The 23,800-nt window shown below is 38.3% G+C and overlaps 1 protein-coding gene across 1 annotated transcript in view; it reads left to right on the top strand.

Moving 5' to 3' along the window:
• Positions 1–20,781, top strand: part of LOC309707078 (CUB and sushi domain-containing protein 1-like) — a 451,615-nt gene extending 430,834 nt beyond the window's left edge. The window contains exons 65-75 of the mRNA XM_082534186.1: positions 177–283; positions 2,200–2,273; positions 3,114–3,225; positions 3,416–3,595; positions 4,087–4,149; positions 4,793–4,954; positions 7,002–7,114; positions 9,013–9,100; positions 9,514–9,640; positions 10,533–10,595; positions 13,368–20,781. Of these exons, the coding sequence (XP_082390312.1) occupies positions 177–283; positions 2,200–2,273; positions 3,114–3,225; positions 3,416–3,595; positions 4,087–4,149; positions 4,793–4,954; positions 7,002–7,114; positions 9,013–9,100; positions 9,514–9,640; positions 10,533–10,595; positions 13,368–13,527 (1,249 nt within the window). The 3' untranslated portion in view covers positions 13,528–20,781. The remainder of the gene's footprint in view (positions 1–176; positions 284–2,199; positions 2,274–3,113; positions 3,226–3,415; positions 3,596–4,086; positions 4,150–4,792; positions 4,955–7,001; positions 7,115–9,012; positions 9,101–9,513; positions 9,641–10,532; positions 10,596–13,367) is intronic.
• The last annotated feature ends 3,019 nt before the right edge of the window (positions 20,782–23,800 follow it).

The raw sequence follows: 23,800 nt of genomic DNA on the forward strand, positions 1-23,800 counted from the left end.
CTACATTCTGTGCTCTACACAGGAACTAATTTACTTGCGTTATCCTGCCACAATTTAATTTTTCACTTCAAAACCCCTTTGATAAGTTGATGAATTAATTAACATTCCTCATCACTGCCTACTTTTGTGCAATTTTGGGGTTTGTATTATAATTTAATATTTGCTTTCCTACATAGGTCAGAGGTCAGGTTCTACTGCAATGCCCCCTACTTGCTCGTAGGCTCTGCATCCAGAGTCTGTCAAGCAGATGGAAGTTGGAGTGGCCAACAACCAGCTTGCATAGGTAACTAAATGTAAACAATATGCTGACTTCATATTTATGCCCCATAATGTATAGGAATGCAACAGAGATGCTGCCTCAGCTTTAGATGTAGATACTTCATATATACTGGATACAGGACTTTTTACAGTATCTTGATGATAGTCCAGCGTGAAACCATAAACATCCAGAAGATTTTTTGTTTCCACATGTCAGGAAACTGAGATCTGGTAAGCTTAAACAAGTTAAAATGACCTATCATGTATGATATGACATTTACAGAAAACAGTGTAAGATTTCAGTGCTTTTCTGGGCTTTTATAAATGCGTTAGTGTCAGTTTGTTAAAGGAAATTGAGATATCTGGTCAGTATATTGCTCCCAACACACTTTTGCATTACACACAGAAAATCATGCATAAAGACTTAGACACATTAACAGAATGCTTACATAAATCATAAATACATATTCCAGTAGTTTCACAATTTTAGATGAACAATTTGTCTACTGCAAAGGAAAACATTTTATCATATTATGATTAAAATTGTGTGAAATCAGATTATTGGTAAACAAGATTGTAGAGCTTACTCATATTCACATCTTGGCATTAGTATTCCTGCATACCTAGAGCTGAAGATATTATCTCGTCAACTGATGAAGTGTGTAGTTTTGATGTCAGCATTTGGATACAAGATTTTATCTTGTAAAGCAGTCCTTCACTTTTTGATGTGAAATTGAAGTGTTTGTGTTTGCTGTTTTGGAAGTGTGGAGCTTATTTTGGAACAAGTTGTACAATTACAAGGAAAAAAGTGAAATTAAATCAGTCTTGCGAGAACAGCACGGCCATCACAGAATTTCTGTCACGTTGTTCTGCTAAAAATGTGTTTTTCTATGTTACTGCATGTTGTTCAGATTTAAGTGCTAACTGGGTGCTTACATAGAAAAGTTATACTTCTTAAGACTTTAATATTTAATATTTACTATAATGTATTCTGATAGTGGTGAGGCATTGAATAATCTTCTGTGTTAAGTGCCTGAAGTCTTACCAATAAGTCAAAAATCAATTTAAAAAAAGACTTTATTAGTTACACCTTGCAAGTACTGGTCTGGATCCACTTTTGCCTGCAGAACTGCCTTAATTTTTCATGGCACAGATTCAGTAAGGTGTTGGAAACATTCCTCAGAGCCATAATGACAAGATAGCATCACACAACTCCTGCCGTTCCACCACATCACAAAGGTGCTATACTAGACTGATAGTATCTTATGTCTGTGGGGATTATTTGACTACAGTTAACTCATCGTCTTGTTCAAGAATCCAATTTTTCAGATGATCTGAGCTTCATGACGCAACATTAACCTGTTGGAAACAAGCCATCAGAAGATGGGTAAACAATAGTCACATAGTCCGTGGTGTCCATTTGGTACAAATGGGACGAATGGTACCCCCACAACATTACACCAGCTGCAGCACCTTGGTGTGGTCTTCTGCTTCTGTAGCCCTTCTGCTTCAGTGTGTTGTGCAGTCAGATATGCTCTTTTGCATACCTTAGTTGTAACAAGCAGTTATTTGAGTTAGTCTTCCTATCAGCTTGAAGTCATCTTGCCATTCTCCTCTGACCTCTGGCATCAACAAGGCATTTTGTGAACCCTACAGATGTGCAGGGATTTGTGGCACCAAACACCATGTGTCATTCAAAGTCTGATGCTCAGTTTGAAATTCAACAGGTCCATATACTGTGGGCTGATAGACATGGACATGTCTACCGGCCCACAGTAAACACACCGAGGCCCTGCACTGTGATTTACTGATTAGATATTTGCACTAACAACCAGCTAAACAAGTGTACCTAACTAAGTAACCGGTAAGTGTATGACACTGAAAAGACTGTAAAAGATATAAATATTTCTAAAAATGTTCATTGTGTAAATGTATTTGCAGACCCAGCCTTCAACAGCTGTCGTGATCCAGGAACTCCAGCTTATGGTATCCCAGTCATGGCCCAAGGCTTTCAAGTAAGAAACATTTATTAGTGCACTAAAACATATGTATAATTCATTACATATCTGGAACACTAATTTATTCAGGTAAGAACATTATAGCACCAGCTGAAGTTTTTTTCAAGTAAGAGGTATTTATTATACTGTAAGTATGGACTTTCAGATAAAAGATTGTGAATAGTAAGCACTTTATTTTACTAAAATGATGGGATTAATGTTTAACTTTGGCAGTTTTGCAGATATTTTGTTAACATGATGAAGGGCCACTACAAGTATCTGTTATATAAAAGAAAATTCAGCATAATTTGTGAACAAATGGCATCAATGTTCTACCACTTTCATGCATGCATCCTCAAATGAGATTAAGTACTGTAGGTCTGAACCAAGAATCAGAGACTTCATATGCAAGTGAAAAGTAAACACCAGGGAAAAGCTAACGCTCAAAGTTTTTAAGGTTCTTTTATCTTTGCACCAAGCTGTCTGGAGAAGAGATAAGAATGTGTTGATGGAATATATTGGCTGTCCAATCCTTAATGGAGTTTAAGCAAACATGCAAATCCTTCAATTTGTGAAGGCATAATTGGATATCATCTTCATATCATATTTCCCCTGACAACTCTATAAAGAGTAGGAGGACTACTAACACCAGTAGAACAACACAGACACAGCACGTGATGCAGGAGCAAAAATCGAAGTTTAAATGTTTGATAAACTTCATGATCACAACAAAAGTTAGAAAAATGGATGTGCTATAAGGTTTTAGCGGTACGTTCAAGATGAATGACTATTGTGATTACTATATGGAGTTTTAGAGGCTGGGGGAAGACTTTTTATCATGCTTTTTATGATAAATAGGTTGGCAGTAAGATTTCCTTCAAGTGCCGCAAAAACTACCACATCCTCGGTTCAACGACAAGAACATGCCTAGAAAACCTGACCTGGAGTGGAACTCAACCTGAGTGTATAGGTAAGGAAAAACTCCGTGCACAATCACATTTGTATCTTCGGCACATCAGTAAAAAAACCCAACTTGAGCTAATTAAAGTCAGTGTTGGTGGTTGTATTTGTAATTTAGTGGAGAAAAACTTCCTATCTTGTTTTAAACTAAAGCATGGATATGTTTATGATAACTGCTCTTTCCCCTCCCTGTCACTCAGCCCATTCATGCAGACAGCCAGAGACCCCCAGTAATGTAGATGTTCGATCTATGGACCTGCCTACCTTGGGATACACTCTGATCTACACCTGTCAAGAAGGTTTCTATCTGGCTGGGGGCTCAGAGCACAGAGCCTGTAAAAGTGATGGTAGATGGTCAGGAAAACCACCGCTCTGCAAAGGTATTCAGATTGTATCTTGAAAATGCACTGCTTGTAAAATGTGCTGATATGTTGCCTAAAATCTAGAATGGATGTCATATTCCCATATGGTTTAAGATAAATACAGCTTATCACACTAATATTATTTCCATGCTCTGGGAAATCAGCCTCAGGCGTATGAATGTTGTTGATATTTTTTATCACATACTCATAGCGCTATCTGTTCTCAAAGATGAGGAACTGATGGCTGTGAATGTCGTGATATACAAGTGTATAGCAACAAGACAATAATACCCAGACAGGAAATGGACTGCCAGCAGTTTTCTGTCTCTTGTCTTGAAGTAGCACATGGCAAAGCAATTAGATAATGGGTTTTTTTAACATGTGCTTTTCCTGTTTGCTCAGTCCCGTCACATACTTATATTTTCCCAAATCTACCAAATGCTCTCTCTGCATAACTTTAAATGTCAAGCAAACAGCATTTATCTCTGTGTTTTATTTTAATGTTTCAGTTGGAGTCAAAGTCAATCCCAAAGGCAGAGGAGATACAGATGTCCAAAAGAACAAGATTCGTGGTATGCAGAGTTCACTTCCACCACAAATGTACCGTGTTACCCATGTTTGTAACAGAGTTCATTAAATTGCGCTTTGATAAACGAGATTGAGACAAAGTATTCCTCAAAGAGGGTATTGAGATTGCAGTGAGTGTTCATTCCACAGAGCTTTTTGATTTTATAGGATGACAGTGAAATGCTGTGAAGTACAGCTGAGATGCAGCAAATAAATCAGTGAAAACATTCAGGTGAAATACCACTTAATGCCTTATGGGTTTTAAGTAGGATTTTGTAATCAATATATGCATTTAGAAGGAGACAGTTTTGATCTTCCATGAATCCTGCAGCTGCTGTGTTTTAAAGAAGTCCTGTTTCTAAATGTAGGATTCAGACAAACTCACACTGGCCTGTTCAATTATGAAGTAACTAAAAGGTAGAAGTGCTGTGTCTTGTCTTGTCAAATATTTATGACTAATCCTAATAATAATAAATGTTTCTTCCCTGTTTGTGACCTTTAATGTTATTTAGTGTTAAACAGGGAAAGGGTGCAGATTATAGCTGACAAAAATATCCAAAAAACAGTGTGACATTAATGATATTGATAGCAACAGCAAATGCTAAACTTTAGATTTCCTCCTGTTTTGTGCCTTTGACTTCATTGCAGTTCCAGTGGATGTCTTCTCTCCGAACTCTGAGTGGAGCGGCTTCTATGAGTACCTTGGGAAGAGACAGGCCACTGCCTTTACAGTTACTGGGTTCAATGATACCAGTGGTCGAGTCAACATCACATTACTGGAAGCCAGCGGCGTGTCCATCAGATTGTCAGGTAAAACAAGAAAGGAAGCACTCAAAGCAAAATTTATTATTCACGTTCATAAATTTGCTTTGTGTTGTTAGAGAGGAGCTAGTGCTCTACTTTCAGACTGTGTGAAACACATTAATGCAGTTTTATACATAAAACAGAACCAAGAAACACTTGAGTCAGTTTGTTGCTTCAGTTAAACAAAGGCTGATGTAAGTATTACAAGTCATAAATTATATTTGAAATACGCCGATGTGCAATAGTCTTGAGCCACCCCTTATTTCTTTTCATTTTGTTTCCAAGGAGCCCGGCCTTGTGTTTTGTTTTTTTAAATGGTCTTTCACCGGACCATTTCCAGAAGAATGTTTATTTATTTATTTATTTTAAAGTCACTTAGGACTGGCTGACAATTCATTCAAGCACAAAGGAGGCACCTTACTTAAGGGATAAACCACAGTTTTATATACACATAACAGAAAACAGAAAAAGTCCATTTTAAATAGCATCTTTAGACACTTTGTTACTAGCAACCTGTTGCAAAAGCACATAATTTGTTCCCTTTTCTTTAGTTGAATCTGTGAAAAATAACAAAAAGTAACACAGTTCAACAGGCATAAAATAGTATTTTTGCAATAACAAAGTGATTCCCAAAGAGCTGCTGCCACAAATTTGGCAAATCTCAACATGGTGTGCAGTATGTCCTTAAAACAACAAGGAACCAGGACAAACAGAGCACAAAAGAAGAAAGTGAAGGACCAAATAATTTTGTCTACAGCAGATGAACATTATTTGAAAGTCATGTCCTTAAGGAATAGGAAAAAAAAATAGAGCAAAACCCTGACACAGGACCAGAGAGATACACGCGGCCGTTCAGTGGATCAGAAATGGTTTCGTGGAAGTATGCCTGTCAAGAATCGACCATGCAGTAATGCCTGGAAAGCCACTGATTGGCAAGAGCTTAATTTTTCATCATAACAGTGATCCCACTCACACTTCCAATATAGTAAACGCATACTTGCATTAAAAAAACCACAATGGAACACTGAGTCATGGATTGTCTTCCTCAAACCCCGGACCTATTGAAGCAGTGTGGGATCATCTTTGCAGAGAATGGAACAAAAGGCAGCCAACATCCAAAGAAGACCTTTGGAATGTCCTTTAAGAAACTTGGAGAACTATTCCTGGCTGTGTTGAAGAATAAAGGTGGTCATACCAAATAGTGATTATCACGCTCTTAAGTTTTTGTCTCCCTTTTTTGCCTGTTATTTCCAATTATGTTTACATTGGACCCATTTTCCCAGCAAAATATAAAGAAATACAGAGTGACAAAATCTCATCAAATATAGAAAAAAGTTTTAAAAAATTACTTGATTTTATACGATGTGAAGGTCTGAACTTTCTCATAGCACTGACTTTGTTGTCAGTGAGGTAAGATTTGCATATATTAAATGTAGTGTAAATATCACAGAAGCAGCGCTGCTATAGGTGCAAATACACAGCAGGTTATTAAAGATCTGATTTTCTTTGCACAATATTAGCAAAGCATCCTTGCTATCTATGTTAAATCTGGCACGTTCCTTTATATTGCACATTTTTCTAAACACTGTTCTGTTTAATTTTTACGAACCATAGATTTATGTGTTAAAAAAATTACTAGTTGGTAAAAAATGGAATTTAACTGTCAGCCAGTCGAGTATCTTCATCTTAGATTTCTGATGTCTCACTTAAATGGACTTGTCATATTAAACAGCAGCAGTTTTGTGTTGTGTAGTTAACCAAGTAGAGACGTGTAGCTGAAGGGTAAATGTCACTTTTTCCTTTCGTAATGTGTCATGTGCCTGGTGAAGAAAATAGAGTATGATCATTAAACAGTGTCAAAGTGTCTTCTTCTTCCTGTTTGCTTATCAACTTTTCTGTCAGTCTTTTCACTTCTCAATTTCCAGTTGCACCTTTGCCTCTGTGTCTTTCTCTTTGCATTTCTAACCGCTTTCTAACGTTCGAACCGCTAACAAAAAAAACAAGGTGCTAGCCAAGCTATTTGTATATTTAACTGTTCTCTATCTCTATCCAGGTACCTACAAGGCAGAGGAAAACCAGCTGCTATTGAAGGTCTACCAGGTGAAAGGGCCAACAGAGCACTACTACAGCAAGTTTAAGAATGACAACTGGGCCATGGATGGATATGTAAGAAAACTTCCTCTTCTTTTCCCGTATCAAGCATTTTTTGCTTCTTGTCAAAGAGGTGCGTTGTGATGTGGATATATATAATATAATAATACAGATATAAAGATTTCGTTGTTCTGAATCCACCAAGTAAGCATCAGTCATCTAGAGTCAGGTACTGGCAACACATTTCTTTTTGTGGATATTCCGTATCATAGCAACCAAAGCTGCACTCTTAAGCACTCCCAGCTGGGCATTTTAAGAGGAGTGCCTGTACCACCCATTATAGCATATTTCAGAACAAATCCTTCCATTTATAATTGTGGAAACTGACTTTGTGCAATGCTTCACAAAATGATGGTGTCACTTTACTGCTCAGTAAACAGCTGCCTGTCTGTCATACAGGCAGGAATGAATCAGTCAGTGTGGGAGTGAATTTGGACATGGCTTGTTGTCACCATGAGATGCCCAGGCATGTGTATAACTCCAGAAGTTAATATCCTCAACACGATATTGTTCCAGCATGTAACTCTCCACAGGATCACAAATCTGGAGCTGAGTTATTCAATAATTATTCCGCATTTTCTCCATGTATCCCAAATTTCTTTTTGACACGTAACGTTGTATACATTAGTTTCCAACTGCTTTGATTAAGAAAACCAGACAAATGATGAAAAAAAAAGCCCACTTTTTCATTATGTGATGCAAATGTGAAGAAATATGCAACCTCAAAATTGATATTCAAAGCTGGGACTTTTTTGGTCTACATATTGTATCGCTGAGAAATTTGACAGACAGCTGGTCATGTTTGACATGTTGACAGAGAGGAGAAGTGAAAAACTGAGTAACTGTGTGTAGGAACTGTAAAAGATTGTTGTAGACACACATGAAGGAAAGAAGTGTCAGAAAGAATGAAGGAAGGAATGATGGACGCACAGACAGACAGCTAATCTGGATGCAAATGAAAGAAAGTGATGACGTGGCTCGGTGAGATTCCGATTCCCGAAAAAGACAATCTTACAGTCAGAAGATGAAATTTTGATTGTTGCTCTCGGAATAAAGCAGTCCTCAAATTCTGAACTAGATGAACAGTGGAGCAAAGGGGGTTGATAGAGAGCGGAATATGGAGCACAGTGTAGAGGACGTGGTATTCATCCATCAACCCATTTTCAGGTTGCAGGAGGGCTTCGGCCTGTCTCACCTGTCAAAGAAGCACCCGGGACAGGTGCCACTCCATCACAGGGCTAACAAAGACACACACTCTCACATTCACACCTACAGCAAATTTAGAATTGCCAGTTAACCTACCGGCAACACTTCGGACTGAGGAAGGAAGCTGGAGTACATGGAGGAACTCTATGAATAAACAGGCTTCAGTTCAATTCAGTTTTGTCATGCCATTGTATTATAAGGTAAAAGACTTGCAGTAATAGAGAGAAAATCCCAAGAACCAAACAGCTCACTTTATGCTAGCAGCTGGCGAGAGTGGGAAGGAAAAACTCCCTTTGAACAGGAAGAAAGGGAGGGACAGCCATCTGCAGCAACCACTTTTTTTCAGGACATTGTGCTTATGTAACAAAATTGCATGAAGGGTTTACATCTAAATAAATGTGTTCAAGTCACCATTTTGGCAAGATTTATAGAGAAGAATTTTCACCACCAGATTCAAACCCATAAATTTCTTGCTGTGAGAAGATAGTGTTAAATACCGAACCATTATACTGTCAAGGGTAGTACATCAAAAGTATACCCAACATGAAACCGTTTATTGAATTTATTACATTAATGCAATTTATAAAAACAACACTTTAAATAATTGATCATGCAAATTGTGGCTGCATGCAGTATACTGTATATTACATTAACAGTATACTTCACAGTACTGTAAGTTCCTATTAAATTGTACTTCTGTTTTTCAGGTTACTGCTGAATCGGACCAGAAGACGTTTGTCTACCAGGGCCATATACACAGTAAAGATTTTGGCAAGTTCTATCTGACAAGACAAGGTGGGCATTTTTGTAATGTCACCATCAGTATTAACATTATGGAAGCACTAAAAGATTTAATATTAATGAGGTCTTTTTATCAGTTAAATCTGCTACTACTACTACTACTGCACATTTATACTATATATATATATATATATATATATATAATGTTCTTCCTCTACACAATTTTTTTTGCACATGTCGAGGAGCGTGTCAGGCTACATTTCACTGTGTGTTATACTTGTATAACTATGCATGTGACAAATAAAGAACCTTGAACCTTGAAATCATATAAAATAAATGTCGCTTAAGCCTAAATGGACATAGGAGAGAAACTAACAATGCAGAAAGCTTCTTTTAACCATGCACAAGGAGGTGTTTGTGTGCAGGGGTTTATGCATGTGTTGGTTTATCTGTGTCTTTGTCCCTAGACCCTGTAACCATGCCGATGGACCCATCAAACCCTTACACAAACAGCAGCTCTGTGGCAGCAGCCATCTTAGTTCCTTTCTTTGCCCTTATCCTCTCCGGATTTGCCTTCTACCTCTACAAGCACAGGTAAGCTATATCATCAACATCAGTCCTTCAAGGAAAAACAGACGAGCAGCAGAGTAGAATACAAAGCAGGTGTTCTGGCTTTTCTTCAATCTCCATACTTCTCATTCTAAATGGGCTGACACCAAAACTTAACCATGCATCTTTTGAGACTCACAAAGTACAACCAGTCCTAAAAAGATTAATTATACATTTTTGAAAGCAATCCGTTTATGCGTTCTTTGTCCCTAATTGAGTTGAGAAGGTGGCAGTTTGATACATTTTAGCACAGACAGGTTTACAGACATTTGAAAAATGTAATTATAGCTTTTAAACTCTAAGCCCACGTGGGTTAAATCTGATTGACCTCAGATATTAATTATTGTTCCTAGAAAGTTCACAGCAGGCTTACAGTGATTTAAGATGCCAGATAATTCAGGACTATACTGAGGGTATAATGTCATCTCGATGTTTTCTGTTTAAGACTTGTGTGAGGTTTTACAGTTTGAGGACATTGCCGTAGTCAGTCAAAGTTTTACAAAGTCATCTTTTGCAGCTAGACTATGGACGCTAACACACATTAATCTGTTGGCTTGTCATTTATGGTAGCTCTGTGCTACAGCTTTTAGTATGCAATGAGCCTTGTAGAGTCTATTTAGACCTATTTTAGCTTGCACAATTGTTGCATGTATTTTGCTATGCTTTAGTTAACATTGGGTGAAGGCTCGTATGCCAATGGATGTGCACAGGGTCATGCAGATTTGCACAGACAAACAGCACATTTTGCATAATATGCACTCATTAGTCTTCTAGCCTAGTGACTCTATCATTGCATCATATTTGTTATACAACCTGATTGCCAGTTAGAAATGTGCAATGCTGGTTGATGTATATTAAAGCTGATGGTTGTATGCAGGACATTGTCTGCTGACACAGATGACAATGAGAGACCAAAAGATACCTGGGGGCCTGGCGGCAGGTAAGACTGGCACCTGTCATCCATCTGGTTCAAACAACAACCAGACCTCCGCCCGCCGCCACATCCTCCGTCAAACTTCTCATCTATTATTTTTAGTTTTCAGACTTTTCTTTGTGCTGTTTAGTAAGGCTGCACGGTTACCCCAAAATGTTGCTCTGAAGTGAGGGAAATAAATTGAAAATCAATTAGAACCAAAATAAGTTTCACTTCAGAAGTTATTGGAATAACAGGACTCTCCTTATTCACTATAGGTGATTTTGGGGGAGCCTTTATTTTCTCCCTTCCAAAGAAACAAAGAAATGTTTTTTTTTAAATAGTGCAGCCCTACTTTGTTAAAACAGCAGTCATTTAAAGTTTGTAAAAAAGGGCATTTTATTTTGTCTTTGATCTCATTGTCATCCTTCTGTCAGCATCATGTCATCAAGAAGAAGTGCAGTATATGACCTGATAGAAATGGGTCGATCAAAGCACGTGAAATGTTTGCTTTTTAAAATTGCTTGTCTTTTATTACCTATAATGGAAAAAAAATCCTCACTAAAACAGTAGCAGGATGGAAAAGTTAGCGTGGCGAGCCTATCATCATGCCTAGCCGACATAATGGCAAGCCAACAGAAGATAATGTACAGTACAGAGAATGTACGGTAGTAGCTTATACTACTAGCTTATGCACTAAAACTAAGGTGTGAGTGGGTGACACTAGAGTTTTCTTGCTCTGGCCCATATGTCTGCACAGTATCTATAATACTGTCAAAGCAATTATGGTCGCCATTTTTCATTCTACCAATAAAATTAAACTATTGCACCTACAGCCATGACCAGTGCAGCGATTTAAGCTACTGCCACGCAGGGAGGTCTGCAGTGTGTGTTACTGTGTGCAGTTTTGTAAAGTAATGGGTTGAGCATGTAGGGTAGGCTTAGTGGTTCCCCAGGGTTGGATTTCTACCCGTGCGCACACACACGTACATACACTCTTAATGAGGTCAGAGTCAAACAGCGTTTTTGCTGCAGTGCTCCTCCCTGCTAATAGTTCCACAGGGTCTGGGAGTAAGTGATTACATCTAACTGGATTATAGGACCTGATTATCCAAAAATTTAATCGGCGACAAACAGTCAAATTAGAGGGAGGTTGTCATATAGTATATCCGTTTGAACCCCTGCAGTAACTTTCTTTAAAAAAAAAAAATCAAGCAGGCTGAGTAATAATAAATTTGCATATTTTTGAACCGGTGCTATTGGATGATGGCAGTTTGCATGCTGATATGCTCATAAAAGAGCAGTGGATGGGCACTGGGCGGCCAAACTACTCAAACCAGAGTGTTATGGTACATGCTCTCATTCCTGCTGTAAATTTTCACTGCAATTTGTAGATTTTTACTAGAAAATTCCTATTACAAAGTTTGCTCCTTTAACCTTAAGGGTAAAGTTTCAGACCAACATGCATAACAAGCCAGCTGACATGACAGAGAGAAGTCATTTCTTTTTTCTTTTAAATTTCATTTTACAGCTATGTTTGGCAAAAATAAATATGGTAAATAAAAAGTTAATTCTTAACCATTACACTTAGATGACTTTCTCTTAAGTAGTGAAACTCGGCCATTCTGCTGTCCATTAATTGTTTTCTTTTTGGGGTTTTTTGAAGTTAAAATCCTCAATAGGGCATAAAACTGAATTAATACAGCAATAGTCTTTTTTTTTAACAGCTAACTTTTCGCTCCCAAGAAAAGCTAAGCGTTCTCACCTTGACTTCAGAGAAGAGCTGCTACTTTGCACAAAGTGTTTCTTTCAAAATTCAAATATAAAATGCATTCAGAAACATACCACAGACACTTAAATAGCTCGCAAGTCCGTGAAAGGAGCATGGTGGATCTTTGTCCGATCCTTGGCTGGTCCCCTGCTGGTATGTGGCCATAATGAGATCCCCTGCGAGCAATGTAGTCAGTGCAGCCACAAGTGGTAACGCCCTTAAGTAGTATGTAGGGAAAAAAAATTATATCTCATGTTTCCACCAGGGGGAGCAGCCATAATGGAACATAATTTATTTACTTCCTGCTATATTCATGCATTTTAAATTCGCTCAGGGCTTCTATGTACCTTTCTGTAAAACATCAATGTATATATTTGTTTTCAACAAATATAAGAGTTTGTTCAGGTTGAGCCAGAAGACAAACAGTGACAGAGTTGTTGCTGATGAATGTTTCTGAACATAAATGCTAAAAATGTGTTTTTTTAATAGAATTGCAAATATTTGTATATAAAAACTAAAATCTAAGCTTAAATGTGAGATAAATATTAACGAGTGCTTTCAGAGAATATTTTAAATGTGTGTTCAAAAGGGCAAGTGACAGAGAGCACTCCCATTGTGTACCAGTTTGTGTACAGTATGAAATCCAGCACAAGCAGAGCCACCTGATTCTCTAGCATTTTTGGCTCTGGTTCAATTCAGTACTACTACTACTGAGTGTAGTGTATCAGTCACTAAACCTTGAGGCTCAATAACTGATGGCTGGTTTGATTGTTTTTTGTTCTAAATGTTGGACAGTCTGTGTGCAAAAACGTTTTCTTAGGTAAACAGTTTCACAGGCCTGTGTAAATTCTTCCTGGATTGAAAATATGACTGTTGTGCTGTTTTACTGCATAGTTTACTTTCCCATTTGTGTTTCAGTTCCCGTCCACTTTCGGTTGTAGTGTATTTTTTGTTCCTGACCATTTAATAAAGTTTAAAAAAGTAGCTCTGTGTAACTCATGCAATGGCATTTTTCTTTTCTCTTTTAGGACACGTCCAAAGGTCCAGTTCAATGGCTATGTTGGCCACGAGAGCTCCAATGGTCAGGCATCATTTGAAAATCCAATGTATGACACCAACATGAAACCCACTGAGGCTAAGGCAGTTCGATTTGATACCACACTCAATACCGTCTGCACTGTGGTATAGTCCAGCTATCATGCCACTGCCCATACAGTGGTTCAGTCCAGCATCCATTGCTGTAGTCTGCAGTGTGGTTTAACCAAACAAAAACAAAAGGACTAACTTAGGATTTGGACTCGTCACCATGAGCAGTTGCTGTGTAGCACGCTGGTCCTCGTACAGCATCATCTGCACAGTGATGCAGCTCTACTCCACTTCCTACCTGAACAAGGATAATACCCCCCTGTAGTCTGAAAGAGGAAAAAGGGAGAAATCAGTTGGAACCTATAAGCATGGGAGGAGACAATGACGTCATCAAGTAACACAATGTCTGTCGTTCAGGAGATCCAATGCTATAATTCAGACATTAGGGAAAAACACAGATTTAGGATACAATTAATTAAATTCCCTGAAAGAACATGTTTGTCCAGTTTTGGCTGACGTGCTTTTTCGCAACCTTCTTATAGAAAGAGTTTTATATGGCCAGTGTCATATGGGCCTCTGAAATCCCCTCTACAATTAAACTTGTTCATGCTGATCTAGCCCGGTGCCCCTTACGAACTCCCCTGCTGCAGGCCAGGAATGGGTTTGACTCATTTGAGGTTCAGACCTCAGGGGAAACTCATCCACCCTCCAGACATTAGATGGTTCATATATGTAGATATACCTCTTTCTGGATTTCCTTTATATGGGACTTGACAGGACTATACCCTGAGATGTAATGACACTTTAACAGAGTCTATTCAAAAAATAACAGTGATTGCACAGACTGCTGTAAGACCGACAAAACATACTGACATAATAACACTCTCATTCAGTCCTGGACACTGGAATGAAATTAGTGTTAATTGTGATGGACGAGTGCTAATCAAGCCAGGGTCAAGTAGAAGCTGCAGTGAAGTTTTGACGATGTTTTAGCCTATTTGGAGATCTGAACGAGTTGGGTTCAATATAGCAGGACAATCACAGAGTTAGTAAAGTTTAGTTGTCAGTTAATTATGGGTTTCTGTAATTGTCTTTACCTTATTTCGCCTTTTCTAATAATGTCTACAAACAGTAGATAGCAACTTATTAGGCTAAAACATACCAAATCAGGCTTGTTCAAACAAAGTTCAGTATCAGAACCTGTGGACTTATTTTAGATGTCAATTGAACATTTTCAAATATGATTATATAAAGGTACAAAATACATGCAGTCAACTTAATACAATATTCCACAGTAGCATTAGGCAAGCTGAGATAAACCAGAAAACCAGACATTTGAGTTGCCCGGTTGGTGTACGCAGTGGACTGGTTTCCAGAGGCCTGTCTAATACAATCAAGGAGTCAGACAACTGATTCTCGTTCTTAAACTAGCCAGGATTCTGTGCTTGGTGGCTGAACAAGTGGAAGCCTGGAGGCAATAAGCTGTCAGGATCGTCGACTGCTGCAATCAGCTGTAGCCAAATCCAGGAAATGAATTGTCTTCTCATAGCTCTGATCGGGACTATCAGTCAGGAAATGACTGATTTTATATACTCTCCAGCCACAAAATCAGAAATAGATGAACTGATTGACAGATTCTTTGACTGACAGACGCAAACAAAAGGACAGATAGACACCTCTGTCAGTCGTGCTGGAAGGAGGACATGTTGCTGTGGAAGCAGAGGCAAATAGCCTCTTATTGTCTCTTCTGGCATTTTTCTTCAGTGAAGATATTGATGAACAGACTCGTATGTTCAAAACCCCAGTGGCCCCATGGGACTTCCCAAACCACTGCTGCCGGGGACCCCAAAATATAAACTTTATATAAACCGCACAAATTTTGCACTAGTGTGTTTTTCTGACTGGGTTATGAAAAAAAATGAATAATTTTTGGGTCTGAAATGGGTTTGGAAAATGAGTAATTAAAAAATAGCATTTTATTCAAAAACTTCTATCTTTAAAAAGATGACAAAAATGATTAAATACAGGGTTACAGAGTGTTTGTATATACACATTTATATTTCACACTCCCTGTAAGCAGAAGGTGTGACCACATGCTATACTGTTGTTTATTTTGTTGCCATGACAACACGCTAGCCAACCAGAAAGTTGAGAATAGTTTACCTGTAGACCTCCAAGCAGGAAAGGAAATGTTGTCCTGCCATTTAGAAACGTTGCTGTTTCTGAAAGCTCATACTGAAAATTGTTAGTAATATCTAACACTTTAAATACAATCTTTCAAAACGATTTTATAATGTGCAGTTTGGTCCCAGTGAAACATTGGTGCCACGTTACTGATATGGAATGCACATGGCCCAAGACCAGAAGGCTCTGTAGCAGGAGAGCATCACCGGTAGTCATTTTACCAATAATCAGTGATATTGGGGAGGCGTTTGTGCAGAACTCAAAGGAGACCAGAAGGCAATACCCACCCCAGTCACTGCCTCTTTATCCTGCTGCCATCTGGCCAGTGATACAGAAGTATTCAGTGCTACATCACCAGACTTTGAAGCAGTTTCTATCTTCAGACTCCCCATTCAGTGAGAAAAACTACTTATTTAAACTATCAAATCTGTCAGCTTTTTATAACGTGAGAATGTGAGGACTACATGTACAATTTTGTACGTGAACTTTGTGTTGCTCGAATATTTACAGTGTTAGATATATAGTATATCGAATTCAGAGGATTCTACTGCTACAGTTGTAGCCGTTGATTGTGTGAGCTTTCAGGAATAACAAGTGACTGTTTCTGTAACGCTCTTTAAAAACGCTCTTTCGACACACATTGTCATGCATTGTTTCGACACATCAAATATCTGATGCACATTATCTTGTTTGAACACACCTTTTTAAAGAGCGCACAACCTATTTGCGTTGAGAATTGGTAATTTACCACAGAGGACAAAAAGATACAGCATGAAGACAACATGCACAATTATTGTTGTCGATAGTTATCGTCCCCTGAGCCCCTCCATTGTTTGAGAAATACCTCGTGTGCAGAGAGTTAGTTACGTCCTGCTTATCAATGCTGGAACCTCACTGCAACAAATATACAAGCTTAGTGAGTGCGACCCCAGTCGGCTTAATTTCCTGCTATTTTAAATCAAAACGCTGTTCTAGCATCAATCGGTTTTCAGGATTCAAAAAAGGTCCGGTAGTTTCAAGTCGCTTACCAAGCTTGTTATTTCTCGCAGTGTCCTCTCAAAATATTTTTATTTTTCGAAAGATGCTGCACTTGGTTTAAATCACAGATGTTAACTGCTTTTATCGTCTGTCGTTGTCTTTAGGTCTGTTTCCTGTTCCACACTCCATGCACAACATTGAGTCATTGTTTTTATACGTCAAGAATTTGCTTTAACCTTACGCAATTTTTTTTTTTAATTGTCCAAAATTTCATTTTATTTATGTTTCCCATGTCCATGGTATGTATGTGTTCATCTACACCTATTCATTCATTCACACAGTATGAAATGGTGAGTAGATAATGATAATAATACCCTAAAAACCATGTTATAGTGAGTCTGGCAAAGGTTAATTTAACTCAAATGTGTAGATTTTCACTATAACCTAAATACAGGGATTTAAAAAAGCATTCAGCATGAGGAGGTTGTCACAGCCACCTGTTATGAGATAAGGAAGAATAAATTAACAGCAAATGGGGAGGAAGGGGGGGTGTTTAGATTTTCAGCTCCGGTAATTGAATGTGTCTGTACACACAACCCTAAATGCTGGAAAAGTGAGCTGGAACAATAATCATTATGTATGGAGGAATTATACCTCATTGTCAGCCTGTCATTTATAGCTTCGGTATCAGGGTCATGGTCAGACAGCCAAAAATAGCACCAATGCGATGCAGACAAAATAAAAATACACAGACGAGTGTAGTGGCTAAAGTAATAGCAATAACCACAAGTCAGAAGATGCATATCTAAAGTCTCTTCACAGGAATAAACAAGACTTCTGTAAACAAAAATAGAGCATCTGTTCACACCTCGTGAGCCTCCACTCTCTTTTTTTACTGTTAGAGTGCACCCCGTGACTCTGTTTTAATTGATTTAATTAATTCAGTTGAGAGTTCCTGTGGAGTCAAGAGTGCATAATAGAGCCTGAGAATTAGCAGCTCCAAGGTTTCCACCGGCATAATAAAAGGTCTCGTTTTTAACAATTAATGGCAGAGATTTGATCTCCTTGTGTGCCCGAAAGAGAAAATTCAGACTCTGCGTTGTCTCTATTCTGGTGTTTTGGTCACAGCGGAACCTTACTGTCCCCACAGAAGTTCAGCCAAACGCAAACTGCACATATCAAAACTGCAGCAGGATTCTCAAGTTATAATGTTTCTGGGGCCTCACATGCGTGTCTGACCTCTGCTGACCCTTCAAGGTTTCTCCAACAGTCAGCTTCATAGTTACATATGCCATCATCAGCTGTTTCTTTCAGTAAGTGTTTTCACTCCTTGCATTCATACACTGAGAGTAAGCGTATATTCACACAAAGATAAATTTACATTAACAATGTCACAGTAGTGGTGCAGACAGTGTTGAAGTACTATTTTACAGCCAAGCACAATAAATATTTTATAAATAGCCTGTATTTGTATAGCGCTTTTCTAGTCCCTAAGGACCCCAAAGCGCTTTACACAACCTGTCATCCACCCATTCATTCACACACTGGTGATGGCAAGCTACATTGTAGCCACAGCCACCCTGGGGTGCACTGACAGAGGCGAGGCTGCCGGCACTGGCGCCACCGGGCCCTCTGACCACCACCAGTAGGCAACGGGTGAAGTGTCTTGCCCAAGGACACAATGACCGAGACTGTCCAAGCCGGGGCTCGAACCGGCAACCTTCCAATTACAAGGCGAACTCCCAACTCTTGAGCCACGATCGCCCCTTATAAAAGCATCTATTTCAATAAAAAGTCCTCAACATTGTGGTAAAAATAGGTTCTGTAGAAAGTGAAGAAGAGAGATCTGGAGATAAAAAGACACCTCCCATGATTCTCTTTAAAAAAATAACTCATAATCTTAACCACATTATTGGTTAAGAGCATACATGACAACAATGCTTATCTACATGGTAATATTTATAAGCCATGTGCAGTGATTTACTGTATCAGAAACTGATAGAGCCAAACCTTACAACAATCCTTGTCTGGTATAGCTAAGACTAATTTTCTCCCCAGTGCCCTGCCAAAGGAAGGCACTGGGGAGAAAAGCAGCCTTAGCTGTGCACATGGCAGCTTACAGTGACTTTAAAAACGGATTAACAGCAGTGCTACTATTCTCTATCACTCAACCTTTTTAAAATGAGCAAAACGAAATTCAGCTGAACGTGACAGAGAAGTGCCACAAGATGCCTTGAAAATCTGGACGATGTCCTCTTCACTTGAGGCCTTTTTTTTTTTCTTTTTTTTAGCAGAATTAGTCAGGACGTTTTAAAGTTTGTCCTTAATTTGGCAGCAGTCTTCGCTGTTTAAAGCAGCGACAGCTGGCCGCAAGATTTAAGAAAGGAACTACAGACTACATTTTAAAATGCCAAGGTTATTTTTACTTCTTCAGTTAGGACTTCTCGCAGCTTGGGGAGAGGTTTGATTTGTCCGTCACTTTTTCTAGAGCGGTATTGTCGGCAGTCCTTGATGAAACAAGGGACTCAAAGCCACAATGAGCTTTGGGAGGAGGGAAAAAAATCACTGCTGGAAATTCATTGCCAGATGGAAATCTGACCTTGTTGTGTATCTCTTTTCTCAAACAATATTAGTCTTACTTACACACATATAGTCTAAATATCTGGCTTGTTTTTGTTTCACTTTTTATGCTAATCAAACTAAATATTAAGTATAGTTTATATTTGTTTTGCATCTTTTTCTCAACAGTTTGGTGAGGACAAACTTCTCATGCTGTGTGCTGATGTTAGAGCTAAAATCTACTACCTGCTCTGGATTGAATATTACATTATTTCCACTATTTAACCAAAAGGATAATTATGGCATTGCCAGCTCATGGCTGTGTGAGCCTCACATATGCTATCTTTACACGTTACACAAAAAAGATGCATTCTCAGCAACACATATTAACATAAAGCATTGCTGTTGCTCATAAATACTGAAATAAAGAGTTTATTTTTTCTTCTCCCGAAAGGCAGGAATAAGCCGAGAATCGGCAGGTCCTTAACAGGAAGTTGCATTCATTGTAAATGTTTTTATTTTATGCCTCATAATATCTACATTTTCATCTCTGTCGTCTCACCATCATCATGTGCTGCTGAACTTGAAGTAGGTGCAAAAGAAAAAAAAACATTTTTGTACAGAAATCTATTTTTTATGAAGAATTTGTAAAAAAAGAAAAGAAGAAACAAATTATTAAACATGCTGTACTTTTTATGATTAATGAAGTAGGTACAAAAAAAATCTTGTTCATTACAGTCAATGTTTTTACTGTTACACACCATGTAAAAAAAATCTATGGTTCAAACTGACTTTAAAAGATGAAAAATATAAAAATGTCAGATCTCGTTTGTCCATCATGGCTGCTTTTACACAGGAACAGAAACCCGGTGTTGATTGTACTTGTGCTGAAGGGACACGTATGATGAGAGTCACACCTTCAGACAATGTTACTGACTGTGTAAAACACTTTTGCAGCTTATGTCGTTCTTCTGAACATTAAAGCTTTGAAAGCATTCACAGAGATATGGTACACGATGCAGTGACACATTCAATAGTTTTGTATGGCTTCTTATGTGGCAGCTGTCCTAAAAATTGGTGACTCTTCTCATTAAAATATTGTTTACACTTTTAAAAAAATGGATCTCAGACACATGAACACACTAAACAAACACCAGATGTTACGTGTCATAATATTATTAAGGGTAGGTACCGGTGGTTTGAAATGAAGCTTCGTAAAAGACAGTGTTCTTGTGTAACAGCAGCCCTGTGCGACTGTGTGGGATGACATTCACAGGCACAAAAAGATTCTGGATTTTGGACTTGACCCCTTTACAGACTAAAATCTGACCTCATTTCTGTCTAAATGAGAAGAGATTTGGTACTGCTTGGTTAAACACTGGTTTTAGAGTGGAACGTGAACATGTTGCAAATTTAGGCGCTAGCTTCATTATCAAATTGACAACAGTTTTTGGAGGTTCCTGGAATATACATGTACCTTAAAAATGGAATTTTCTATCCTCCTTGGAGATCATGAAGGAGAAACACAATGGGATGTTATGAAGGTTTAAATAACAGTAAGTGAATGCAGCCTCACAACCTGCTAAAGAGACATACAGTTTATCTATCAGCTATTTTGATGACATTATTTGAGAATAAAGTTTTGATACAATAACTCACGTTGTGCTTCAGTGTTTTCTTGAACCTCTGCATGAAGTCTGGATGCAGTTTCCTGCTGCTGCGCCAGCTTTCCAGCACAGTACATGTTAAGGTGTGTTTTCTTGATGGATACGTAGACAAATGCACGGAGACGTTAGCTCGTCGCACTGGACTAATTGCTTCTTGAAAAATTTGAAAGCATTCAGCAAATTTTGTACACGTTATTTGAGCGGGACTCAACAGATTGTTGCCAGGTGCATCATGTCTGCTTTAACTATAGCAAAAAAATATGTGCCTAGAATTTGATTAGACTGCTCTTATGGCAAATTGCTCTGATTGGACATAGTTTTAAAAAGGCACATTCCTGTGTATTGTTTCATGTCAAGACTAAAACCAAGCTACCAAGTCCAAGTAACTCTCTGTAGACCTGTGAAATAAAATTGCAGTGAGACACAGACCCAGGCTGGGGTATAAAACAATTTCTCAAGCTTGGAGTGTTCCCAGGAGTACAGTGGCCTCAATAATGGTCTAATGGAAGGAGTTTGAAATCTGAGCAAAAAAGGCTTCAACTGGGGACATGACCAAGAACCCTTTGGTCAGTCTGAACCCCCTGCAGTGACAGGGTTGATGACTATCTTGGTAGTACCACATCTAATGCAGATTTCCTCTAATAATAATCATATTGCTATAGCAAATTTTAAACCATACAGACGAGAGTGTTTTACGGTTGTGTGAAAAAAACATTAGAGAAGTGTACATATAAAAATATGAAGCACTACAGTCAAAAATAAAGGGTGAAAGTTTATAGCTAATCTTAAAAAATGATTTTTCAGCAGTAATTAAAAGAAAAAAAAAAACACTGATTGGCTGAGGAAGGCTGTTCTAATGGTCAGGTGCTACAACCACAAAGGACCGGTTGCCTTTGGTTTTAAAATAAGATTGTGGAGCGGTTGAAAGATTCCGATCAGATGATTGAAGAGGCCGACTGCTTAAAAAAAGTCTCAACAAGAGCCTTTTTTTTAGTGAAATTTGAATTCACTGGAAGCCAGTGAAGTATAGCAAAAAATCTGATGTTTAAGTGCTGAGTAGTTTGTTCTTTTTTGTTTCGTTTTGGGAGTGGGGGACCTGTCCTGTCGTGCAGTGTAGCAATTTTAACAAATGGAGCATTATGGCATTTGCTGTAATTGTCTACTTGAGTCACCTAGTCATATTTTATTAGAGCCTTAATATTTTTTATTTTGGATTATTACAACCATAGCAGATAAGACTGAGGGATGGAAAGGGGGGAAAAGTCTGTGCTAGTGATCGCTTGCGACACAGAAATGTCAGCATAACACAGTGGGCCCAAAACTCCGTCCGCTTCAGGTCCCAAAGTCAAACGAACACTGCAGCATCACTGAGAGTTAAAAACTTTCTAAATTATTTCATCTTTAATAAAATGATCTGCGTTGCTGCTTTACCATGTGTAACAATTAAGTTTAACATCCAGGCATACATGAAAACAGAATTTATTAAATTAAACGGAGTTAGAAGTTAGCAGAAAGTTAGCAGATATTTAGCTCGCTGTTTTCGCTAGTTACCTAAACATGCTATGTCATGTTCTGACTGAGAGATTTCTGGAAAAAAAATAAAATGTACAGCTCTGCTATGATTTCCAACATGAATGTAGAGAGAAAACTACACAATAGTGACGTTTGTAGGATTACTGAAGTTGGGCTAGATGGTATATAATGCTGTGCTAGTGATCACTAGCGACACCGCTATGTTAGCATACCAAAGCATAACACAGTAAACCTGGAGAATGAACGCTAATCTTTTTCCACTTGATAAAAGTTCCCAATGGTTTGTTTTTTTTGGGTTTTTTTGGACGGATGGATGGATCGGAATCGGATGGAAAATTGCTGTAAACGGACCAAACTTCAGTAGGGGAGAACAACTGAGATAATCCAGCCACAATATGAGGTTAATCATTAATGTAAGATAAGATAACCTTTATTACTCTCACACGTGGGAAATTTGTTACAGCAGAAAGTTGGACAGTGCAAAGTTACATAGCAAAAATTAGAAAAACACTGGAATAACATATACTGTTGTTCCAGTGTTAGAGCACCTACCAGATAATTCAACAGTATGTTTAATTGTACGGAAGTGGAGGAAGCAAGAGGAATGAGTTGAGTAAAGTTTGACTTATCTGACTGTTTTGTTTTGTTTAATGCACTTTATAATGCAGTGCGCCTTACGTATGAACACAGACCCGTTTGTCGACAGTGCGCGTTAAGGCCCACAGTTATAATACTGTGGGCCTTATGGTCCCATAAATACGGTAGTAAAAGTTTCAAATTACTGGGTGATAGTAAATGTTTGATTTTCGCATCCTTTCTTAGATGAAAAACAGTGAGATTGTTGAAATGTGAGATTGAAGTTCAAATACTGATCAGATACTTGGCAAATGATTTGATATTGCTAGAGAAGGTATCAGGGCTGATCACAAGAACTTCAGTAGAGTAAAGCTGGTGTAAAGCCACAATATAACAGCAGACAAAAGCCTGCCTGGAGTTTGACAATTTAATGAATTTAATGGACTCTTCAAGGACAAAAGAAAAGGAAAGAATATCAGTCCTGAAGAGGCACCATAAAACCAAAACAATACCAGAGTGGCTTTGGAACAAGTCTCCGACTGTCTTTCAGTGCCGCAGGCAAAACCCAAACTTAAAATCCACAGAAAGTCTATGCAAAGACCTGGAATTTGGAGTTGCTTCTTGATCGCCCGTAAGTGTGCAGATCCCATTGAGGCTGAAAACTGTAAATGCAAAAGGGGCCTCTGCGATAATAAATTATTGTCTCAATGATTATATATTGTATAAGATTTCCTTTCCTTCCATCTTTCCTTGTTTTCAAATATATTTGTGAAAATATATTATTATCACTATTACTTTTTTTTTGGGGGGGGGGGGGGGGTGTTCCTTAACCTAAAGTCAGAAGGTAATGTTTTATTTTGTGCAAACAAGTCAATATT

This window comes from Aulonocara stuartgranti (assembly GCF_965226115.1).
Source record: "Aulonocara stuartgranti genome assembly, chromosome: 1".
In the NCBI taxonomy this organism is placed as follows: Eukaryota; Metazoa; Chordata; class Actinopteri; order Cichliformes; family Cichlidae; genus Aulonocara; species Aulonocara stuartgranti.